Genomic DNA, 25,271 nt, shown 5'->3' on the forward strand with positions numbered 1-25,271 from the left:
TGGTTCGCGACCGTCGACTTGAAGGATGCCTACTTCCACATCGGCATCCGACAGTCCCACCGGAGATTCCTCGCCTTCGCTGTCGGCCCCGATTCGTACCACTACAACGTGCTCCCTTTCGGCCTGGCCACGGCTCCACGGGTCTTCACGAAGTGCATGGCACCGGTGGTGGCATACCTTCACCAGAAGGGCTTCATGGTCTTTCCCTACCTGGACGACTGGCTGTTCGCAGCCGAATCCCAAGACGAGCTGCAGGAGGCAGTCTCATTCACCTTGCGCCTCCTGGACTCCCTCGGGCTGGTCGTCAACAGGGAAAAGTCCCACTTTACGCCGACCAGGCAGGTCAAGTTCATCGGTGCCGTCCTCGACTCCGAAAACTGCCTAGCTCTCCTTCCTCCGGATCGGTTTCAGGCCCTGACAACATCCCTCAGGCCGTGCATCTCCCACAGAAGGGTGAGAGCCAGAGATGTCCAAGTCGCTCTGGGCCACATGGCGTCGACGACATTCGTCACCCCCTGGGCAAGACTTCGTCTTCGACCCCTCCAAGCCTGGTTCCTCTCCGTCTTCTCTCCGTTGGAGGATCCGCCTTCGAAGTGGCTCACGGTACCGAGACCGGTGGTTGCTTCCCTCAGATGGTGGCTAGACAGTTCCAACGTCTGCACCGGGATGTCCTTCCATCAGCCTCAGGCTCAGTTGACCCTGACAACCGATGCATCCCTGGAGGGATGGGGCGCCCACCTGCTCGACCTGGTCGTCAAGGACAGGTGGTCCACACAAGACAAGCGCCTCCACATCAACGCCTTGGAAATGCTTGCTGTGGAAAAGGCTTTGAGAGCGTTCGAGTTTGCGGTCTCGGGAAGGGTGGTCCTCCTCAGGACGGACAACACCACCGTGATGTACTACATCAACAAGCAAGGTGGTACCAGATCCAGGACCTTACTCGATCTCACACTCCGCATCTGGGATTGGTGCATCCAGAGACGCGTCCTCCTCCAAGCGATTCACCTTCCCGGAGAGGACAACGAGCTGGCAGACCGCCTCAGCAGATCTTCTTCGGTGTGCCACGAGTGGAGGCTCCATCCCGAGACGGTCAGCGACCTCTTCGATCGGTGGGGAACCCCCCGGATCGACCTCTTCGCGACCAGCTGGAACAGCCACTGTCCCCAGTTCTGCTCCAGGAAACGAATGGACGGATCCCTCGGAGACGCATTCGCTTTCCTTTGGACAGGAGAGCTCCTCTACGCTTTCCCTCCGTTCCCTCTCATCATCAGGGTGGTGTCCAAGATGGCTACGGACCGCTCGCACGCGATCCTCATCACCCCGTGGTGGCCGAGACAGCCGTGGTTCGCATCCCTTCTCCACCTCTCCAGGAGATGCTTCCTCCGTCTCGACCCTCGCCCGGACCTGCTTTCGATCCAGGACGGCCGGATTCTCCACCCCGACATCGAGAGCCTGCCGCTGGTGGCCTGGAGGATTCGGCGCTGACTACCTTGCCGGAATCGGTGAGGGCGGTGATCCTGGCTGCGAGGAAACCTTCCACCCAGCGCTCCTATGCCCTGAAATGGAGGAGATTTTGCCTCTTCCTTGACCAGAAGGGCTTGTCTCCTGTACAGGTGTCCACTCCAGTGGTGTTGGAGTTCCTGATGGCACTTTTGGATGGAGGGCTGTCTCTCACATCCATCAAATGCTACCTGTCTGCCATCTGTGCCAAATACCAGTTCGGGGGGAGGGTTTCTTTCTTCAAAGACCCCTTGGTGAAGGGGTTCCTGAAGGGTTGTGCAAACCTTTATCCTCCTGTGTCGGTACCAACGCCGGCTTGGAGTTTGGAGTCGGTATTGTCCGCCCTCCAATCCAAGCCCTTTGAACCGATGGCCACAGCGGACTTGAGACTATTGACTTGGAAGACCGCTTTTCTTGTGGCCATCACCTCTGCCCGCCGTGCAGGCGAACTCTGTGCTTTACGTAGGGACCAGCCATTCCTGAGGTTCCACAAGGACAAGGTGGTCCTCCGGACGGACATTACCTTCCTGCCTAAGGTAGTGTCTGCCTTTCACATGTGCCAGGACATTGTGTTGCCCACTCTCGCATCCAATCCTACATCGGATGAGGAGCGACGCCTGCACTCTCTTGATGTCAGGAGGGCACTAGCCTTCTACCTGGACAGAACTGCTGCCTTCAGTCGGTCCGAGAGACTCTTCCAGTGCTACTCGGTACCGAAGAAGGGGTTGCCTGTGTCTGCACAGAGGTTGTCCAAATGGGTGGCTGGTACCATCCGCCTCTGCTATGAACTGATAGGCAAGCCTCTCCCTGGCAGGGTTCGGTCTCACTCCACAAGGGCAATGTCAGCGTCCTCCGTATTCCTCTCGGGGATTCCTTTGGAGGATGTCTGTAAGGCTGCTGTCTGGTCCCAACCACTGACTTTTATTAAGCACTATAGGTTGGACACCAGGGCCATCCGAGACGCAGCTTTCGGGAGGGCTGTGTTGGTTTCAGGGTTACACTGATTGCACTACTGATGCTTATGCTTCAGCATTTATGTATACAATGCCACTATTTTACAGTCTGTTGAATGTTGTTTGCACAATTCATTGGGACTGGTCTTGCACGACCGTGTGTCCTCTTCTCAGGTTTAGCAATGTTGCTGCTATGCATTGATTTGGACATGGACAAAAAAGGCTGACTCCTTTTGGGGTTTAAGGTGTTTATTGTTACAATAAATATACCTTTGGTTTACCATAGCTTTGGTCTCAGGACACTCCCTCCGCCGCTACCTTAGCTTGTCAGTCTAAACCCATTTGTATGATTCGCAGAGACCACGAAGAAGAAGGACAGGTTGCTTACCTGTAACAGTATTTCTTCGAGTGGTCATCTGCGAATACATACAAATCCCACCCGTCCGTCCCCTCAGTGTCCTGCTCTCATTGGCTCTCTTCCTTCGCCTGCTTGGCGGAAAAATTGCGGAACTGGGGAAAAGAGCGGGAAGGCAGGGGCCTTATAACGGGTGGGCGGAGTTACCGCCAAAAAGTTTCAATATGTTGCAGAGTTAACTCTGCCCAGTGATTCCAGAAGGTTCCGAGCAGCACTGCGCAGGCGCAGTGAAACCCATTTGTATGTATTCGCAGATGACCACTCGAAGAAATACTGTTACAGGTAAGCAACCTGTCCTTCTGTAACAGCAGATAGAAATATGGTATGTGTTGCGACTCTGAGCACATTGCAGTACAGTGGTACTTGTCTATTTTCCTTCTTCAGCTGAAAATATTCCATCTGGCAGAAGGAACAGAGTTGGTATTACACAAATAATACAATACATAAGTCAAGATCTTGTACCTTGCAAAAAAAATTCCAGAGTTTAATAATGGAAGCATGGTTTTTGATTATATATATAGAAATTTTCTGTTCGCATAACATTTGACAATAGATTGGTATCTTTCTTCTGAGCTGGTTAAAATAAATAGTGCTATTTACCATTTTAGGGAAGCATAATACATTTATTATTAAGATACATTTATTCAATAATGCATTTTAAGTATAGTGTAAGTTCTCATGTACAAATAACAGATTATTATTATATTTATTTATATCCCACTCCCCCCCCCCCCCCCAAAATGGCACTTAAGGACAATTTAAAAGAATACAGTTTAAAACATACAAAAGTGAGCATTAAAATAGAATTGAACTGTTGGAGAGGTGCTATTCTATCTGTTAATTCAATGTATTGCATTTCTGCATGTTTGTCTCCCTTAATTCACATAGGTGACCTCTTGGTTAATCCAGATCAACCAAAATCTACCATTCCAATAGCTCAGATTGCTCCTGACCTGATCCTGGCTGACTTGCCTAGAAACATCATGTTGAACAATGATGAATTAGAATTTGACCAAACTCCAGAATTCCTTTTAGGTATCTACTATTTTTTTTTCAGTTTCCTATCATGAGAACAGTTTTATCTCTGTTGTAGCAAGAACAGTTTTACCTCTATTTTAAAGCAAATGAAATTCTTAAAATATTTAATGGAGGCAGAAATTTTATTCATTTCAATAATACAGAATCGATTAAGAGCACAACCCAACGCAGTTATAATGGCTTAAATTTTATTAATTTCAGCTCTCTCTACATGCATGGCTGTGTTTCTTTATGGTCCAGTTGTGTTCACATGTGACTGAAAGAGATGTTGAGTGCTTTACTGTTCAGACCACTGTTTTAGTGTGGTGCTTTAAACTGCATCTTGTGCTTGTGGATGTGGGGTTTATATACAAATATGTATTCATACACTGCATGTATAATGCTACTGATGCAAGGAGGCAGAAAGCAATGAATCATTGCTACAGGCCTCAGTCATTTGTATTGCATACCAGAATGATGGTTTCTATGTTTTTTTTAAACAATTATATATTATTTGAATCAAGATCCATGTTTTTATAAGAGCGATGCTATCTTCAGCAAACACCTAATGCACCCTTATACTTAATAAACCCTTGTATTTTGAGATGACTAAAATATTAATTTAATTATGATTATTTAATTAATTCTAATGATTAATTCTGTCAGCCCAAATTTGTTCAGTAGTACATTGGCTAGTACATAACATAGCAGAGGAAGGTATATCTAATGCTTTAAGCACAACTGTTCTACAAATTTTTTCACTATGGATATATAGAAATAATGTTCAGCATGTTTGAAAAACAGATCTTGTCACACCCAGGAAGGTTCACTGTTCATGCACAGTTAATTTCTAACATTGCCCTCTATTTTCTTTTGAAAAAGGTGATGGTGGATTCGGATCTGTATACCGTGCCTCTTATGGTGGAGAAGAAGTAGCTGTAAAGATTTTTAATAAGCACACATCCCTTCGGCTTCTAAGACAAGTAAGATACCCTGCTTTTTAGTGAGCTATTTTAAAAATGCGTCAAAGCCAAAGGTCTCAGTTGTTTAAAAGAAGATGCAGGGTTCTGTATATTCTTTCCTTTCTAAATATCTAGAAGGTAATGAGGACTGGCTGTCAATTACCAAACATCATCCAGTTTTGGTATGAAGTAAATTCCAACTTAAGATGCAGAGTCAGCATTTCTCCATGATACCCAGGTGATTATGGTAGCTGGGAATGTTTTGGTCAGTAGATACCTTGTGGAGTCCTTTTGCCCTTTATTGAAAGAAACAGGCTTAGCCACAATTATGCATGCCTTGGAAATTTCAGCGTTATAATAATACAGAAAGTGTGGGTGCAGAAAGTATGGAATGTGAACCTCATGTGGCCTCAGTTCCTTTTTGCAGCACTGCTCCCTCATTTTTCCTGATTCTTTTCAGGTGGGAAACACTCACTAAAGGGAAGCTGCCACTCCGGGAAGTCTCCAAGAGCATTGCATTTGTTTAAAAAAATCTCAAAAGTCCATAAATACCTGATCAGACCCAGAAAATTAGGTAGTGTAATCCACCATGGAGGCCACTCTATCTTTGATTTCCTTCTTCCCTTGATACTTGATAAGGTCCCAACATGCCTGAAGGAGGCTATGGTAAAACCTCTTTTGAAAAGGCAGCCCCTTTGAAAAATGCTGAGAAACTTCATTTGGCCCAAAGAGTTGCAGCCAGGCTGTTAACTGGGTCTAGCTACAGGGAGCACACAACTCACTTGTTGCAACAGTTCCACTGCCTACCAGTCTGTGTCTAGGCACAATTCAAAATGCTGGTTCTGACCTATAAAGCCTTATACTGCTTGGGTCCAGGCTATTTGAAGGACCGTATCTCCTGTATGTGCCCTTTAGGGTTTTAAGGTCATCTGGAGAGGACTTCCTCTCTGCCCCACTAGCTTCTCAGTCCCATTTGGTGGGAGCAAGGGAGAGAGCATTCTTGGTAGCTGCTCCCAGACTTTAGAACTCCCTTCCCAAACAGGCCAGAATGACTTCATCCTTGCTGTCCTTCTGGCAGCAAGTAAAATATCTTTCTGCCACCAGGCCTTAACAGACTCTTGAGGTTGGTACTTTTAAAGCTCTGTGGTGCTGAATTTCAAGGTTTAAGGGTCTGAATATAGTTTTATTTTTACTGTTTTAATGTTTTACTATTTTTAACTATTAATCTGTACTGTTTTAAGCACTTTTATCTTATATATTAGACTCTGTTTTTAATGAGTGATGCATTTTAATTCTCTGCTAGTTTAATTCTATTTTAATACTCACTTTTGTATGCTTTTAATTGTATTGTTTTTTCATTTGTAAGCCATTTTGTGTCCCATATTGTGAGTGGGGGGAGCAGGATAATAAATAAATAAATAATACTGACAATGCATTTCACTTGGAACTTACTGTCTTTAGGAACTTGCAGTGCTTTGCCATCTTCATCATCCAAGTCTGGTGTTCTTGCTGGCTGCAGCAGTGCGCCCCCGGATGCTTGTCATGGAATTAGCGCCAAAGGGATCTCTGGATCGATTACTGCAACAAGACTATGCAAGTCTAACTAGAACACTCCAGCACAGAATAGCTCTACATGTAGCTGACGGCTTAAGGTAAAACAATTTGAAGTGCTTGCTGCAGTGCATTTAACGAAACAAAAACAAAAAAACTTTTCCATCTCAAGGCATATTTTAAAAGTCTTAGTTGTCTGTCTTTTAAATAATGCTCACTTTTAACTAGAGATTTCCTGGCTTGTATTTTTGTATCCCACTGGGGGTCTTGTAATGTTTATAGGTCTCATATTTGGTTTTTGGTTGTTTTTGTGCCTTGATGTCATTTCTGATTTATGGCAATCCTAAGGTGAACCTATGATGGGGTTTTCTTGGCAATTTTCTCAGAGATCACATATTACAGGCTTTTAAATACTGTATTCTGAATGCTAGAATCCTACAACAGCTTGGAACAAAGTGTCTCCTCAGTATCATATTTTAGCAAAAGAAATCCAGATTTTTTTTAAAAAAAATAATATTATAGGTGATCTTCCAATTCTGATTTTGTTTCAAGGAGCTGATGCAGGCCTACAGATCCTGTGGCTAAAAAAATTGTCTCTAGACCTCTATAGCTTACCCAGAACTATTCCGTGTATTCTTTTTCCATTACAGCAACATCTGTGTTTTCTGCCTTCCTTATTTATAAGAGGGATTGTGCTCCCAGGAGCATATCTCACTTTGTAAACAAGGTGGATAGGGAGTGCACATCTTAATTTAAAGAAAAAATGGGAGGGTTTTTTTTGCCACTCTTGCAAAAATGGTCAGTAATGTATGTTGCACACATGCTTCATATTGTCCACCCCAACTGTGTACACTTGGTTAAGTGCAGGAAGTATACTATGCAAATATCAGTATGACTTATCCAGTATTACTGCAAGACTGGCTGTTTTACTGGTAGTTTTGTTCCTACAATGAATCTCATGTGCAGCAGAGATGAAAAGGAGATCAGCATTGGTCAAAACCTTAACAAGCCTGAAGTGATGTACACCTATTTTGAAGGCTGGGACAGGCAGACCTTAAATCCTGAGGATTGATACTCCTCTAATGTGTGGCTCCCATTTGTATTATTTCTAATATGTAGTGTTTCCTTGTAGATATCTGCATTCAGCAATGATCATCTACCGTGACTTAAAACCCCACAATGTGCTGCTCTTTACACTGTATCCTAATTCAGCAGTTATTGCAAAGATTGCTGATTATGGTATTGCCCAGTACTGTTGCAGGATGGGGATAAAAACTTCTGAAGGCACACCAGGTATGAAAGATTTCATAAAATTTATTCATATGAGAATACTATGGGAGTTTCTCTGGTACCAAAGTTATATGGATGAGGTGTGAGAAATCTAAGCATGGAGGAATCTGAGGGAAACTCATGGACCTTTACCAGCCTGATTCTGTCCTTCATTTTGAGGGAGAAAAGATTGTCAAGGGATTATTCTTCACATTGCATATTCAGACCCACATGGATGGTAATCGATAGTCTTTATAATTTTCCCTTGCATGAACATGTAGGTTTCATTTTGCACTGTCTCTTGTTCAGCATGTATGTAAAACTGCAAAGAAGTATAGTATACAGGTTTATTGTGAGAAATACTGTAGGTTACATTGCCCTTATCCAAAATGCTTGGGACCAGAACTGTTTGGGATTTCAGAGTTTTTTGAATTTTGGAATATTTGCACATACAGAATGAGATACTTTGGAGATGGGACTCAAGTCTGAATTTGAAATTTGGTTATGTTTCATGTACACCTTATACACATAGACTGATGGTAATGTTTTTTACACAATGTTTTTAATAATTTTGTGCATGAAACAAAATTTATGTACATTGAACCATTAGAAGGCAATGTCTCAGCCACCCATGTGGACACTTTTGGATTTTGGTATATTTTGGATGCCTGTTATTCAATTTGATTTTAGAGTAGTTATCTGCCCTTACAGTAAGATAGCCTTGAACAACCATTCTCAACTAGATCTTTTCTAGATGTGTTAGATTACAACTGTGATCACCCCAATTAGCATGACCTGTGGTCGTTTTGACTGACAAAGTTAGAGGTTTGAGTACAAAATGTCTAGAGAGATCCAGGTTGGGAAAGTCTGGTCTTGCGAAGTTGTCTTCCAGGGTGGAATCATGCTCTCTCCCAAATATTATTGGATTCAATTCCCATCAGCCTCAGCCAGCATAGATGTTGGTGAGGAATGCTGAGAATCTCATTCCAATAACTTTTGACAGGCCATATGATTCCTATTCCCATTCTCTTTTAACCACCTTTTTTACTTATCATTTTTTGGTTTCTGTCTGTAGATTCTATGACCATACTGCATATGAGATTGTGGAGTCGGTGTAAAAGCCCTTCAGGGATTTCCATTTCCCTGCTGTCCTGTGTGAATTATGTAAATATTATGCTTGAAAGAAAAAGAATCCTTATTCCTAGGAAATGATTTATGATCTTCATTTTACAGTTGCTTTCCAGAAACCTGTGTCTCTTTTCAGCCATAAATATTGTGCTTTTTTGTTCTTATTGCTGTTGAGTTTCTACTGCATTTGGCACTATATAAGATTCCTAAATTAAAACAAGTACAGCATCTGCCTGGCAAGAAGCATAACAATTAACAATGTGGTGGGTTTTTTGTTTTCTGTTTTAGGATTTAGAGCACCAGAAGTTGCAAGAGGAAATGTTATTTACAATCAGCAAGCTGATATTTATTCATTTGGCTTGCTCTTGTATGACATTTTAACAGCTGGTGGGAGGATATCAGAAGGCATGAAATTTCCTAATGAATTTGATGAACTTGCTACCCATGGAAAATTGCCAGGTATCTATCTTTTTCATGATGTTTAACGTATGGATCAAGTGGTTGTTAATGCCTAGAGTAATGCTACCTTTGAAATAGTTTCCTTTTATATCAAGCATTCTGCAAATGCAGATTTGTAGTGAAGTAAAAATTTCAGGTGACATAGTGGTTTGGGTGTTGGAGTATGACTCTGTAGTTCAATTCCCGGCTTGGCCATGAAACCCACTGTGTTACAATAAGTTGGATACAGTTTGAAGGCACCCAGCAACAACAGCCAAGCATTCTGCAAATGCAGATGATTATAGTGAAATGAAGATTGCAGCTGGTCAGAAAACATGTATCCTGAAGCATTTTCAACTCAATAAAAACAATTATAATAAAACTGAGAATATAACATTCTGTTAAAGTAGTGGGAACTGAGTACATGTGAATATTCTGTGTATTGTGCTGCCTAGGATTTTATGGAGGCATTTTAGCAACTGCAGAGGCCACAGTGTAACTGCATGGGGCACCAAGGCAGGCCAAGATTTTTTGAATGATTAAGGAGCTGCTGATCCCTTGCCTATATTGGCACTGCTTATTTGAGTTCAGTTGATTTCATTTTAAAGGTGTTAAATAGAGAACAGTTGTGGCTTAATTTGTTTCTTGTTGTTCTCTAGTCATACATATATCATGCTACACTAAGAAAGCAGTGTACACTCTAATTTGTAGCTGTTGCTATGAAAAAGTACACTGTGGTAAGATGGAGGGACAAGGTTTTAGCACCCTCTTTGTGATTTTACAAGTTAGTTTATGTATGACTTCAGCCTCTATAGCTCATTCATCCGCATTAAGTGTCTAAGGCAGCTAAAACCAGTAAAAATGAAATTAATATTGATAGGCTACAAAACAATATGAATACATATATCATAAATACTTAAGAACAGCAGCTAACTCACTACAGTTAAAACCTCAACGGCTAGAATCAGTATGACAGACCAAAGGCCTTTTAAAACCAGAAATTCCTCACTGGCAGAGAGAAGGCTGTTTGAAAGAAGACTGATGAGAGAGAATTGTAGAGATGCTGGTTACAGAAATAGCCCAGCACTTGGACTAGTTACTTTTTTGGACTCTTGCTCCTAGAATCCAGTATCTAGCACAGTGGCTTCCCACACAGGGAAAAGCAAATCACCTGGGGATTTTACTGTTGCTACTTTTACAGTGCAGTCAATTGATTGGGAGCTTTTGCTGGTGCAGGAAGCTAATTTGGCACTAGAACTCCCATTCAACTTGGAACAAATGTAAGAGGGGCAGCAGAAAAATCCACAGTAAATTCATAACCCTTATAGCAGCAGATATACTGTCTATGTTGGTTGGATTATTTTGGGAGTTGCTGTCCAAAAATGTAACTTTCCCAAGCTCTGGGAAGAGGGAATCCTCTCATATTCCTACCAAATGTAACTTTGATGTTGGTGGAACATGGAGGGAAGCCTCTCTTGAAGATCTTCAAACTTGGGCAGGTTCACAATGGAAAAGATGGCTCTGAACCATTTAGGGTTTCAAAGCTCTTAGCCAGTACTTTGAATTGTCCCAGAGGTGCCTTGAAAGCCAATTAAGTTGTTGGAAGAAACTATGTTAACTAGCTCCATTTAACACTTTGATCACTGCTTTCTGGACCATCTGAAGTTTTGGAACATTCAGAAATACAGTAGCTTCATATAGCATTGAAGTGATTACAAAGTATAACAGTAGGAAACATTTGCCTTACTAGAACCAGTTCTAGTGGATGGGGGCTATTTTGGAAGCTCATATGGCATAGATCTTACCAGGAGCTTTGGTCTCTTTCCGTGTTCTGGCATCTATATAACTTTCCCAGATATGTGCTGGGGCTGCACTGACAAGGAAGCTGAGACTATGAGTTTTATTTTTTTTATTTGTATACCGCCCTTCTAGGTTTACAGAGTAAACTGAGTTCACCCTTGGTTTCACTGATATGCTCATCTTGTTTATTTTCCTTGTTTAATGTCCTTGTTATATAAAATGATCTGTGGAACACCATGTGGATTTTGAAGAACAGAATGGCATGTGTATGGTATGTGTGCAGGGTCTTCATCACGTACATTTAGGCAGGAGTGTGGCAGGAGTTTTATTAACCTCAAGAAAAGGTCAAAGAAATCTCTGTGAAAGCAATTGATATTTAAACTGAAGAGAAGAATGTTACAGATCCTGCTAAAAACATGATACCATTTATTATTGGAATTCCTGTAGCTTTGGAGTTATGACCAACATGTTACAATTTGTAATTCACATTATTGTTAGTGTCTGCAGTGCTTGGAGCCATAGGAGTGCCCCGTATAGTAGACTAGTTTGCAATACATTGTAAATAACTCTGTGGATAAAGGATGACTTTTCACCCTGTGCACTGGCACTTCATTTCCCCCCATATACAGTAGTTTTTGAACACTTTGCATAGCTGTTTCTCTTCCTAAAACCACTTTTTTCTTTGATAGCTTTATCAGTGATACAGTTCAAGACATCACTGGTCTCTCTAGCCCTCTTCTATGAAAGCTGCATGCACTCCTTGTGATCCTAATGACCAGAAGCAAGTGACCCTCAATATTTTTAATCTTGTACAAACATGTCCAAGACGGAGCTTCTTATCTTTCCTCGTAAGCCCACCCTTCAACACTCCTTTTCTGTCTCTGTGGACAACATTTCTATTCAACCAGTCCAGCAAGCCCGCAGTCTTGGTTTTATCTTTGACTCTTCTCTGTCGTGTATCCCTCAGATCTAGACCACAGCCGAGGCTTGTAGATTCTTTTTGTATAATATTGCCAAAATCCGACCATATCTCTCCGCCTCTAATGCCAAGATCGTGGTCCATGCCCTAGTGATCTCATGACTTGATTACTGTAACGTCCTCCTGGCTGGGCTTCCTCTTTCTCACCTCCGTCCTTTAATTTCTGTCCAGCATTCAGCTGCACGCATTATAACTTCCACCCACCACTCTGACCACATCTCCCCTGTGTTGGCATCCCTTCACTGGCTCCCCCTCCCTTTCCGCATTCAGTACAAACTCCTGCTGTCAACGTTTAAAGCCCTCCATGGGCTGGCCCCCCTTACTTATCAGACCTTATTTCTCCTCACCTTCCCACTGGGGCCCTCCGTTCTGGTAGTCAAGGCCTGTTGTCACAGCCCAGGATTTCCTCTGCCCCATCCCGGATTCGCCCCTTTTCACTCGCTGCCCCTCACTCCTGGAACCTTCTTCCCCCGCGAGCAAGAGCCATCACTTCTTTAACCAGCTTCAAAACGGAGTTGAAGACCATTCTGTTCAGGGCAGCGTTCCCAGGCATTGCATACTTGTCATTTGCTATTTGATGTTCTTTTCTTGCCTGTTTTATTGAATCATTTCCTGTATTGCTATGTATTTTATATGTATTATCCTACTAGAGATGCCCCTTCCCCACCACCACTCCCTCTGTGTCGTGTCTTTCTAGATTGTAAGCCTGAGGGCAGGAAACCGTCCAATTAAAGATTGTATGTACAGCGCTGTGTAAATTTACAGCACTTTATAAATAAAGGTTAATAATAATAATAATAATAATAATAATAATAATAATAATAATATTCCTGTGACTGAAGGGATTTTTGCAAGAGGAAACTCTGTTGCACTTAATACCAGCCTCTGTAGTTCTGCTTGATGAACTGAATCTCAGAAACTTACATTCTAGATCCTGTCAAAGAGTATAGCTGCTCTCCCTGGCCAGAAGTTGAAGATTTAATTAAGAAATGTTTGAAAGAAAATCCTCAGGAAAGACCTACCTCTGCACAGGTACATTCAACTGGGCTTTTCTTCTTCTTCTAATTTCTCTTCCACTTCCTCCTCCCCACTTGCTGGATTTTATTCTAAACCAAAGCCAAAAAAGATCATCATACTGACACCAAGGTAGTCATTATCTGTGTGGCATCCATCAACATACAGTTAGTCCTCCATTTCCATGGATTCTTTATCCACAAATTCAACCATTCATTATTTGAAAGTATTCCAAAAATGAATAAATAAATTCCAAAAATCAAACCTTGATTTTACCATTTTATATAAGGGATACCATTTTACTATGCCATTGTATTTAATGGGACTTGAGCATTCACATAACATTGAAGGAGATTGTGTGGTTCTTCAGATGTTGTTGGACTACATCTCCCATCAAACTGGATAGTATGACCAGTGGATGATGGGAGCTGATGCCAAACATGTTTATAGAGGGCTGTAAATTCCCACATCTCTAATGTACAGTTAGCAAAGTTTTATATAAAGGAAGCCAACAACCACCATTACCTATTGTTATTACTAATGTGCTTTTCTCAAAGGTTTATGAGATTTTGAACTCTGCAGAACTTGTGTGCCTGATGAGATACATTTCACTACCCTCTGCTTCTGTATCTGAATGCATGGTTGCTACCAATCAAAGTTGTAAGAAGACGGGCCTCTGGCTAGGTAGTGGGAACCTAGAAGAAGCACAACTGTCATTTATTGACTTAAATACAGATGGATACACTTGTCAGGTAAATGCTGAAATTGGCATTAATTAATAGTGCTGCAGTATTGGTGGATAATGAATTTGTATAATAAATGGAATGCTTTTGGTCTGCATCTGGGGAAAAGGAGCCATTAGTCCATGAAAATGAGTGTTCATGTATAGATTTCAGCAATAGAATTACATAATACCATATAGAGAAGCTGCTTTAATTGTGGGTTTTCAGTTTCAGTCTTCCCAAAACACAAGAGCAGAACCCAGGTAGCAGATGTGGGTTTTTTTTTACTCAAATACTTGTCAGCTGTGTGGTTTTCAAATTTTTCTTATTTCTAGGTCCATTGTGTTGGATACCAAGTCTTTTCTTTTAAAATTGGATCAAGGCGGGATACAAATAAAGATTATTATTATTATTAAAACTATTTTTGTTTGAATATGTTGTAGTGTTAGGAGTACACTATGTATGACACACAAATGCAGCCTGTAGAGTAGGAATTGGCAATTTCTTGGAGTTTGGAGCCCACATTTACTTCCCTATGGACTTGGCAGAATGCATTTCCCAAACCTGTCACCTTGCAAGGAAAAAACCCAGTGCCAAAATGGTAAGTTATGCCCTCAGAAGCTTTGGGGTGTGTGAATGTGATTTTCCATTCAAATATCACTCCCTCCTTGGCCTGTATTAGGCTGGAAAGAAAGAAAGAAAGAAAGAAAGAAAGAAAGAAAGAAAGAAAGAAAGAAAGAAGCAATCCTATGACCACTACTGGTTGGGAGTAGCAAAGTACAGGTTCCCAGGAGCTTTAGGGCCATGATTTACCATTTTAAGGCAAACATATGGAGGTTTGGAGTTTGGAGAGCCACATAGAACCCATGGGAAGCTAATTGCCCATTGAGGGGCTATGGCTTTGGATGGAGGAATGAACGTTGCAAAGTGCTACTTAAGTTTTTCACTTTTTCGATGCCTTTTGAAAGAATAACTTGGATGATAGGAAATCAGAAATGGAACCCAGCATTTGTCTCTGGCAAATAAAAATCATCTATGTGTATTGTGTAACCAAAAAGTGGTGAAGCATTCAGAAGTTTCAGTTAACAGGACCAGAAGTGGTAAAAGGCCTAGAAAGAGGGACATAGATTTACTATATTTTTAGTTATTTAGGTGGGTTACAGACCACCATTAGGGACGTCCTGAGGACGTCCCAGTTTGAAAAGGGGCGTCTCTTCCAGACGCCCCTAACCCTATCATGGACAGAGTCTGTGACAAATGGCGGCGGCCGTTCCACACGGCCACCGCCATATTGACGTAGCGGACGCTGTGCGTCCGCGCATCACGCCCTGGAAGTGACACCGCGAGTGCGTGACTAGCGCCTCGCAGCGTCTCTTCCAGGGCCCAGGAAGGAGCGCGATTTCCGCGCTCCTTCCTCGGAGCATCCGGGAGCCACGCGGTTTGGCCGCTGCGGCTCCCGGACGCTGAAAGCGGAGGCGGAGCCAGACCGCCGCAATCCGGCGGTTTGTAACGCCTCATAGAATTGTGGCCAGATGTTTTAATCTTTTCCCCCCTTCTTTTTCCCACCCAGGGCATTGCAGACACGAGAATATTGTGTTTGGCCTTGGTGACTGTTGCCACAGAGAAGGAAAACTGGGTGGTAGCTGGAACACAGTCTGGTTCTCTGTGGGCCTTTCACACACAAGATGAGAAGCGCAGGCATCAGCTTCAGAAGATGTCCGATTCTGTTACATGTCTTTACTGCAACTCTTTTGCAAAGCAAAGGTATGTAAAGTCTAAATGTTTATTTAGATTAAACATAGAATTTAGGAAAGGAGTAGGGTTGGGCTCCAGCTCACTGAATCCTCTAGTCAGCATGACCAGGGCCTGGCCAGGATATTCTACAATCTGCTATTGAAAAAAACTTTTCGAAACACTGTTTTAGAGTAATGCATAATAGGCTTCTGTTAGCAATACAATTTAACAGTTCCCTATTTTCATTTCAGCAAGCAGAAGAATTTCTTTTTAGCGGGTACTGCCGATGGACAGCTAGCAGTTTTTGAAGACAGAGCAGTAAAGGTATATACAATCAGTCATATCGCCCATGAATTATTTAACAAAGAAACATATATAAATGCACTTTTCCTTCTTATTTGGGTAGAAGGTTCAGTTGTCTTTCAAAAACCTTGACAACAGATGTGACATGAGTACTGATGGATAAGGAAACCAAATACAATAAGGGAGGGCAATGTCTTGCCCTCGAGAAAATGTTCAACTATTTTGCAACTCCTTTCATTAGCTATGATATCAAGGGCTGATGGGAGCTGCAGTCCAGTAAAAATCTGCAAGGCCAGATATTGGACACTCATATCACATATTAAAAGTGATTTTTATGCATTTTCATTGAGTTGCTAATTACTGATTTCAGGTTCCAAAATTTATCTTGGTCTGGCTAAGATTTACCTTTTTTTGCTCACAGTATTCCAGGGATGGGGAAACTTTTGCCTTCAAGATGTATTGATCTGCAACTCCACCTAGCATATCCCATGATAAGGGATTGTAAGAGCTGTGGTGTGAAAACATCTGGAGACCCAAAGACTCCCCCCTTCAGTTTAATTTTCCGTTAAAATGAGACTATAGCCTAACAATGCTAAATCTTTCTGTTAAACATACTTCCACCAGATATTTGTCTCCAGGGCTTCTTTTCAGTACTTGCAAGTTGACATTCCATTTTAGCTCCTTCCCCACCCTTCTGCCATGAATCAGTACAAATGGTGATTTTATTGTAGCCCATCCATAAAATCAGTAAGACTCTATAAATATCTAGTTTGATGACATCCAGTTGCCTTGTTCATTCTGTATAACTGTTGGCTTTGTAAACTACTGGATCACAATATATATTGACATTATGATGGACTGGATCCAAAGAGCCCGTAGCTAGTGCTACAAAGGGTTTATTCACTGAAAAGGAACACTTGGCCAACATCCCTCGAAAGATTTGAGTTTCATATGCAGTTTGTGTGCCATGCTGGTCAAATGAAATGCCCAAAATTTCACTGAGCATCTGAATCCTTGCCAGTACCAATTTCTAGAACTTCCTGGCTATTTCTTTGCCATTTTGCAAAGAAGCAATCACCATTTTTCCAACTTAAGGCCCCATACAGACAGGCCAAAATAAAGCTGCTTCAGGCCACTTTGGAGGTATGCTATTTAAATGATGTATGCATCCTGAGAGTCCGGAAGCCATGCCAAAGCCATGATCCAGTCCTAAGGACTGGAGCAAAGCTTTGGTGTAGCTTCTGGACTCTTAGGATGCATGCATCATTTAAACAGCATACCTCCAAAGTGGCCCGAAGCAGCCTTATTTTGGCCTGTCTGTATGGGGCTATGATAACTTTAGAGCTGTTGTGCCCTGAACTGTTTCAAAATATTTTAGAAGTTAGCATGGATGGAGTGGATAGGAGCAAGAAACTGTGGAAGTGTAAAATGTCCAAGTATAAATGCAAATAATATATTGTAATAGGGGTGTAAAGTGGTGCCAAAATGATTTAGTGTAGGATTTAACTTAACATGTTAAGTTAAAACGCATAAACTTAATTCACATTAAAGTAATCAAACATAAAATTAAAAATATATCAATTTAAAATTCATAGTTTAAAATTGATTGGGCAGGTCTGCTGGAAGAGATTCCGCCTTGAATTTAAGATACCGGGTGCCCTCAGATGTTATCATACCTAAATCGCCACCTATCTAGCCAGGATGCCGCCACCCGGATGCATCTCAGGTCGAAACCTTGCTCAGCCGGCCATTTTTTGAAGCCAGAAGCTCCCGGACTTCAAAACAGTGTTGGCTGAGCGAGGCTTGGACCTGGGATGCATCTGGATGGCAGCATCCCGGCTAGGTATGATAATATCCGGGGGCATCCTGGATCCTGAATTCAAGCCGGAAGAGGTAAGATGGCTTATTTGTTAATGGGATAAGCTCCTTATTGTAGAGACTTAATACTCATAAATCAATAAATGGATGTCAATCTATCTTTACATGTTGCAAGCTGCAGTCCAGCTTATATGTATAGTATATACAAAACAAAAACCCAAGGAGAAATTCTATTTGCCTCAGTGGGATTTCTCAGTGGGACTTCTCAGGACTAGACTATGCAGATTTTTTTTAATTTACATAGCCTATGGACAGTGTATCCATATTTTAAAAATGAGATATTAGCAAAGCTGTTCAGAACTTTAAGACAGGGGTGGATATTGTTCAGCCTGTGGCCCACAGGCAACCCCAGGGGTGCTTTTAAGGTCCCAAGCATTTACTCCACCTCTTGAAAAATTCCTGTATTCCCCTACTCCAATAACCTTTGGAGGACAATTTTCATTCCAAAATTGTCACTCATCACATTAATGGTTTTTAATCTTCTGTCCCCATAATGAGTAGTGATTACAGTGGAACCTTGCCATCTGCAGGCTTGAGCTTCCATGGATGGCAAGTTCCATTGTCCCAAAGGGTCCCACGTCATGCCTTGAGATCTCCCCTTTTTTGTATCTGGGGGCAGGGAGACAGATCCCCCACAGATACAAAGGTCTGACTGAATAACCAGAAGTGACTTCCACTTGCAGTTTTTGACTGAAAATGGGAACATGTGGTTTGTAACCCTTACACCTATTCTATCTGCCCATCCCTGCCTTTAGGGGACAAGTAAGGTTTGCTATAGTAGCACTGTCCTACATTTTCAGGAGCAGCAGTTTTCATTGAATCTAGGGGTTTCCTCACTGTTGTGTTCTTTATATTTTCAGTACAAAGGTGCTGCCCCTTTAAAGATTTTACCAGTTGGAAACATCAGCACTCCATTCATGTGTTTAACCGAATCTAATTATTCTTCTGAAAAGAATATAATTTGGGGAGGCTGTGGGACGAAGATTTTATCATTGTCCAGTGATTTGTCTGTCCAGAAACTCATTGAGACAAAGACAAGCCAACTGTAAGTTTGTTTTCATTTGAAACGATACCTGTGTATTGCTCCTTCTTGCTTGCTTTTAAATATGCTGCTTATTTTCAAGTGGCTTGCTCTCCCTTCCTTGGATCATACATTGATCACAACGGACATTTCAGCCATGAAGGAACTAGATAAGATCCAAAAGTGTAAAGATGTACAACTAAGCACAAAAGTTAGAATCATCTGAGCCATTACATTCATCATAATCATGTATGGATGTGAGAGCTGGACAGTGAAGAAAGTCAACAGAAAGAAAATCAACCCATTTGAGATGTGCTGGAGAAGAGTGCTGAGGATACTGTGGACATCCAAAAAGGCAAACCAGTGGATCCTTAAACAGATTAAACACGAACTCTTCCCTAGACGCCAAGATGACAAAACAGGCTGTCATAATTTGGCCACATCATGAGAAAACATGATAATGCTAGGGAAGGTAGAAGACAGTAGAAAGAGAGAAAGACCACATGCCAGATGAATAGATTCAATCAGGGAGGCAACTGGTCTGAATCTACATGACCTAAGCAGAGCAGTAAAGGAAAGGAGGTATTGGAAATGCCTCATCCACAGGTTCACCATGAGTCAAGGCTGACTTGAGGGCAGTTAACAAGAAGCTCTCCTTTACAGTTATTGCTCTCTTGTATCATCTTACCTGCATATGTCTGTAAATAGGAAAATCATTCAAGTCATAAGATACTTTATTTGGTTTTAAAAGTAAAGTTAAAAGTTTCTCCTTTGACAAGGTTGTCAAGTTGTGTCCAACTGTAGAGGGTAATGCTCATCTCTGTTACTAAGCTGAGGGAGCCAGCATTGTCAAAGACAACTCCATGGCCATGTGGCCAGCATGACTAAATGCGGGAGGGGGGCACAGAATGCTGTTACCTTCCCACCGAAGTGGTACTGTATCTATTTATCTACTTGCACTTTTACATGCTCTCGAACCACTAGGATGGCAGAAGCTGAGACTAGTGATGGGAGCATACTTTGTCATGTGGTGCTTAGGATTTGAATTGCAGATCTGCCGACCTTGTGAACATCAGAGTCAGTGTCTTCACCACTAAGCCACCATGTCCCCGGAACCAAAATATAATTTGATATGGTTCAAAATTAAAACAAATCCTGAGTGGCTTGCACTCATTTGATTGAGTCCAAGGAGTACTGTACTTTCATGTTTACATGACTTACATAGCATTTCCCAGCTGTATTTGTTTCATATGTTGCCAGTACAGGTGGTGTTTTTTTAAAAATACAGTGGACCCTTGTTATACGCTTGGATTTGGTTCCAAGATCTCCCGTGTATAACAGAATCCATGTATGCTCCAGTCCCATTAAATATAATGACATAGCAAAATGGTGTTCCTTATAAAAAATGGAAAATCAAAGTTTGATATTTGAAATTTATACTTTTGGGGAACATTTTCAAGTGTATGCTTGAATCCATGTATTAAAAAATCCATATATAAGAAGGGCTGACTGTAGTGTCATTGCTAATCTAATAGAATTTTCTTCCCTTTCTGATAGAGCTTTCTTCTTAGGAGGAGTTTGACAGTAAGGAGTGGTGATTGGTCCTTTCTACTTTCTATTAACAAAAAAGGCTGCATCCACACTGCAGAAATAATTCAAGTTGTTACCACTTCAACTGCCATGGCTTGATGCTATGGAATTTTGGGATTTGTAGTTTTGTGAGACATTTAGCCTTCTCTGTCAGAGAGCTCTGGTGCCACAACAAACTAGTTCCGATGATTCCATAGCATTGAGCCATAGCAGTTAAAGTGGTATCAACTTGGATTATTTCTGTTGTGTGACTGTAGCCTCAAGCAGTTCCATTGTAATGTAATGTACTGGAATACTTTTTGTCACTAGTACAATATTTTTCTGTTTCTCTGACATCTGTGTACATGTTGCAATGGACATAAACTATGCTTTATGCTACTGATTCACAAATGTTGGTCCTTCACATATTGTAGACATAATTTCCCAGAATTCCTGACCTTTAGAAAACCAAAACATCTGATGAATCAAAGGCTGAAAAATGTTACCCTAGGTGATACTAACTGGCAATCAGTTACAACCTACTGGGTATATACAGGTATATACAGTTGGCCCTTCCCTTATTCGGGGGATCTGTTCCGGACCCCGCCGCATGAGGGAAATACCTTGTAAACTCAAGCCCCATTAGAAACAATGGGGCTCGTTCCTGCGGCATGCATCGGGTGCTCACCCCATTGTTTCTTCCAGGGCACGGGAGAAGCCTTTCTGGCGCAGCTTTCAGCATATGCTGGAAGCCGCGTATAGTGGGCCCGTATATGACATGGGCGCACTGTATAACTGTAGCAATTTGCCTAGTGACATACAAATCTGTCTTTAACAGTTAGATGGCACACAAATGTAGTTTATTAGCCCATATATGTATTGTTTGTTTTATTCATTTATATTCCACCTTTTCCCCAATAATGGCACTGAAAGCAGTTTACAACTTATTAAAAACAGCACAGATTAAAAACTATACAAAATAATATTAGTAAAAATATAAATATAAAAGTTAGTTTGGATCAATCAAACAATCTGTAGAGTTAAAATAATGCTTAAGTCATTAAAGGACAATATAAAAAGTAACAAATTGGCACAGCACATCATTAAAAGCCCATCATAGTCAATTTTTAGCCTGACAGAATAGGAACCAAGACATTTATGTAATATCTACACCTTGCTCTCCTGACAACAGGTATTTTATAGAGGACTTGGTCACATTTTTAAGCCTACAGGTGTTTGGATCTTCTGTGTTGAAATTCAGAAACTTGAATTTACAAATCTAAATACAGTCATATCTCTTCATGTGTCCAGAAACAGTAATCTTTTGTTTTTCTTGATTGCCATGAACTGCATTTTAATAATTAACGCCACAGAAGGGCTCAGCATTATAACTGTATTGCTCATGTTGTGCACAAAGGCTAAATTCTCAAACTGCTAATAACCATGCATGGCATTTCTAGTTCTGGTTCACATTTACTCAGACTTAAACATTAACATGTGTGCTGTGGGAGAAGGGTAGAGAAAGCACACCAAAAAGAAGGTATCGGTGGTCAGTAACCTCCAGACTGCAATATCTGAACAGTCTTTATAGAAGTCCTATAAATTGCTCAGGTCTTTTTTGCTGGGTTAGATCAGGACCAGAGCTTAGGAGGGGGCTGGTTTAGGAGTTGCACTAACAAAAAGTGACTCTTCCAACCTTTGATCAAATCTGGACATTTTCAGATTTCTTGGTGTGGGGTAATCTATTTTAAACCCGGTTTGGATTCGTATTATATTACTAGTTGTAATTACTAGTGCTTAAAGGTGAATATTGGCTGCAGTCTAGCCTTGCCAGAGGATAGGGAAGGAAGTAGCACATGCACAGGGTGCTCACCTAGGCTCTTTCCCATCAAGTTAAACCACTGTTTTTGGTAACATCCAAGTTCAGCCAATGTAAAAAACATCACAAGGTTTGGGTTTTTTTAAATTTCCTCAGCTGCATCCCCTAGTCATGCAACAAATAGCTGAGGTGATGCAATACATGGTTCCCCAACCCCCAGGAGTGGATCTTTAGGGGTGATGATTAACTTCTACAAGAAGTATTTCATCTGTAGAACCTCTGTGCATGTTATATCTTGGACATTGGCTATTGACAAAAATGCATTGAACTTTTTCAGAGATGTTCATTTTGCTTGCAAAGTAAGGCCTACGCTATCAATGTTTATAATATATTGCTGTGATTTTTATTTTGTTTTGTTTTACACCTCAGATTATGCCACAAGGCTTATAGTGATGCCAGTATTATTTCAATAGCAGTAGATAAATCCATCTACTTGGCAAAGAAGAACAGCTATTTTGTTGAAATTTGGGATAAAAAGACAGAGAAACTTTGTGAACTAATAGACTGCATGCATTTTCTAAAGTGAGTACTAGATGTTTTTCATTTTTTACTTCTGAGGGCACTGGCGATTATTGGATAAGCAAACTTATTATTAGAATAAAATGCTGGTTTATAACTCTTTTTCCTGTCAGGTGGAGAACAAGTTTAAAAAATGCAGTGCTTCTCTTTTGACTGCTCTGTTAAGGCAGTCAGCCTTACTTGATTAATCCAAGAGTTGCTTTTCTAATGAAAAATAAAATTGTAAGCAAACAGGCAAAAAATAATACCAAAGTTAACACTGAAAGCAACCGACTGAAATTCTTTGTGATTCTGTTGAATTGGAAATATGTATATAAATGTCCATACACATAGTAACTTCCTATGTTCATGGTTTTCATGTTTTTCCTATAAGCTATAGAAGAAGGACATACGAAAAAGGCCCCTTTCCTCATATATAAAAAGGCCAATGAAAATGGTTGATCCACATAGGTCATGTCTCTGTCCTCATGTCTACTCATCATGGTAAAGTTACCAGCATGTGTGGACTGTGCAGATGAGCTATGCCTTTGGACATAAATCTGTAATTTTTTTACAGTTTCTGTGAAAACATTTACATTTTTAAAAAAAACATATAAGTTGAAGTTAATGAAAACAAGAACACATGAAACTTTCTGCTGTTCATGTGTGTCACATGTACTTTTATAGCAACTTTCCCCAGCCTAATGAATATATGTGTATGTGCTGAATACAGATGATGGAAGTTTTAGGCTAGCTAGCATATTAGAGGGTGCTGCGGAGGAGAAGGCAGCTATATAGGATAGTGAAAATGGGAAAGAGATAAACGTATTATGAGATGAATTTAAAATATGTATCAGAGGAGTAGAACATCCAAGTAAGGTTCAGTGCTCATTGTGTTAACTACGAAATGGTCACGTATGTTAGAACACCATATTTTTTTTACCTGTTGTCATTGCCCAGTAATAAAGCAAAACACCCAAAGTACCATCAAAGGCATTTCCCTCTTTTTCATTACATTTATGTCCTTCATTGGAATGCGACTAAATATTATAAGGAACTTAGAGCTTCTCTTAAAAATGGTAAGAACATGTAGAAGGAAGTTTCCCTTCCTTACTAACTAACATGTAATAGTGGAAGTTGGTGGGTGGGTGTTGCCTCACCTCCATTTCACATTACAGACTGCCCAAGGGAAAGCTGAGCAGCTGTGGCCTCCAAAAGTTTTTTACCTGCTGACCCCAGCAGTCCTGTCCATTGTAGCCAATGGTGAGAGATTGTAGTGCAGTCCAAAAACATCTGGAGGAGCAAAGTTGCCCACTATTATCCTAGTGTATCAGGAGGGGGGACATAATATGATGTCATTTCTTGGTATGCATTTCAGGAAAAGATGGGGAGAAGAGGAAAGTGGCAAAGAACTGCTTTGAGGTCAATAGGCCCACGTTTTGAGGTTCTTCATATGCCCTTTGAAAGAGGGATGAGGAAAGCACAGCAATCTAGATGTCGTAGGGCTGCAACTCACATGATTCCTCACCATTGCCTTCCATGAACCTTAATAATAACAGAATCTACTCCATATAGGGTTGTAATATTCCAAATAATTGTGAAAAACATAATGAATGAAAACAGGATAGTTCAAAGCATTTTTTCCAGTTTTGTCAGGTAGTTGAAATCATTTTAATAAAGTGCTGTTTCAGATACTTCCAGGAATCCATGCTGAAAGTAAAAGGAAGGGTACTATCCAACATAAAATGCATCCTTTCTTTTTTTTAAAGAGAGGAGGTGCCAAAACTCAATAAAGAATCAAAGCAAAAACTTGCATATTCTGGAAGAGTAAAGAGCATCTGCCTGCAGAAGAATACAGCCCTCTGGATTGGCACAGGAGGAGGGCATGTCCTATTGCTTGACCTCTCCACACGTCATCCCATAAAAATAATAAGTGATTTCTGTGATTCCATCAGATTCATGGTGACAACTCAATTAGGTAAGTGAAAACATTCCCAGAAATGTGATATTTAAATTTGTCTTTTTTTTCTTTTCTTTTCTTTTTTCTTCCATGAATCCCATTTTGGGAGATAAATCCATTAAATAACTAAATAAGTTTTAAAACCTTATTTTCTTTTTATTTCTTTAAGTAACTAAGGGGTGAAGCAGATGGGCAGCCTCTGGCCACTCCAACTGCAATCAGGCCTCGCTCAGCCTGGGGTCATGGCGACTGGATGGCCCTTTCCTGAAGCAGGTTGTCACTGCAGTCCCAAATGGGTCACCTTAGATGGCCTCAGAGTGGCTTCTGGCCACTTCGGGGTATGCTTCATTTGCACATCACACCCCTGAAGTAGCTGGAAGCCGCTACTTCTAACCAAGAAGCACTTAATACAGTTAAAAGTTTAAAATAACTTCCTTTTAAACCAGTGGCCCCCAAATGTTTTTCGCTGATGCCCCCTTTCCTCTTGACAGACAACGCTAGTGCCCTCATGCCTATTTCCTGATGTTCAGTGTACTGTTCTACTGCAAATTTAAAACAACCAATCTTGGTTGCTTCTCCCTTTGCACCCAGTCACCTTGGGTGCAGCAACAAAGCAGCTGGCTGAATAGCAACCAAGAAGCCTCTTGCCTGTGCCAGCTTTGTGGTAAAGGCCAGTGCAGG

The 25,271-nt window shown here is 41.2% G+C and overlaps 1 protein-coding gene across 3 annotated transcripts in view; it reads left to right on the plus strand.

The window, feature by feature from the left end:
- Positions 1 to 25,271, plus strand: part of LRRK2 (leucine rich repeat kinase 2) — a 101,532-nt gene that overhangs the window by 70,839 nt on the left and 5,422 nt on the right. For all 3 annotated transcript variants that reach the window (XM_089524499.1, XM_089524498.1, XM_089524500.1), the window contains 12 exons: positions 3,757 to 3,903; positions 4,768 to 4,868; positions 6,309 to 6,499; positions 7,531 to 7,691; positions 9,084 to 9,254; positions 12,944 to 13,044; positions 13,584 to 13,778; positions 15,319 to 15,512; positions 15,734 to 15,806; positions 18,524 to 18,708; positions 22,502 to 22,654; positions 24,400 to 24,608. In XM_089524499.1, the coding sequence (XP_089380625.1) occupies positions 3,757 to 3,903; positions 4,768 to 4,868; positions 6,309 to 6,499; positions 7,531 to 7,691; positions 9,084 to 9,254; positions 12,944 to 13,044; positions 13,584 to 13,778; positions 15,319 to 15,512; positions 15,734 to 15,806; positions 18,524 to 18,708; positions 22,502 to 22,654; positions 24,400 to 24,608 (1,881 nt within the window). The remainder of the gene's footprint in view (positions 1 to 3,756; positions 3,904 to 4,767; positions 4,869 to 6,308; positions 6,500 to 7,530; positions 7,692 to 9,083; positions 9,255 to 12,943; positions 13,045 to 13,583; positions 13,779 to 15,318; positions 15,513 to 15,733; positions 15,807 to 18,523; positions 18,709 to 22,501; positions 22,655 to 24,399; positions 24,609 to 25,271) is intronic.

The sequence above is a fragment of the Sceloporus occidentalis genome, unplaced genomic scaffold, assembly GCF_023333645.1.
Source record: "Sceloporus occidentalis isolate IW3139 unplaced genomic scaffold, rSceOcc1.0.p SCAF_5, whole genome shotgun sequence".
Lineage (NCBI taxonomy): Eukaryota > Metazoa > Chordata > Lepidosauria > Squamata > Phrynosomatidae > Sceloporus > Sceloporus occidentalis.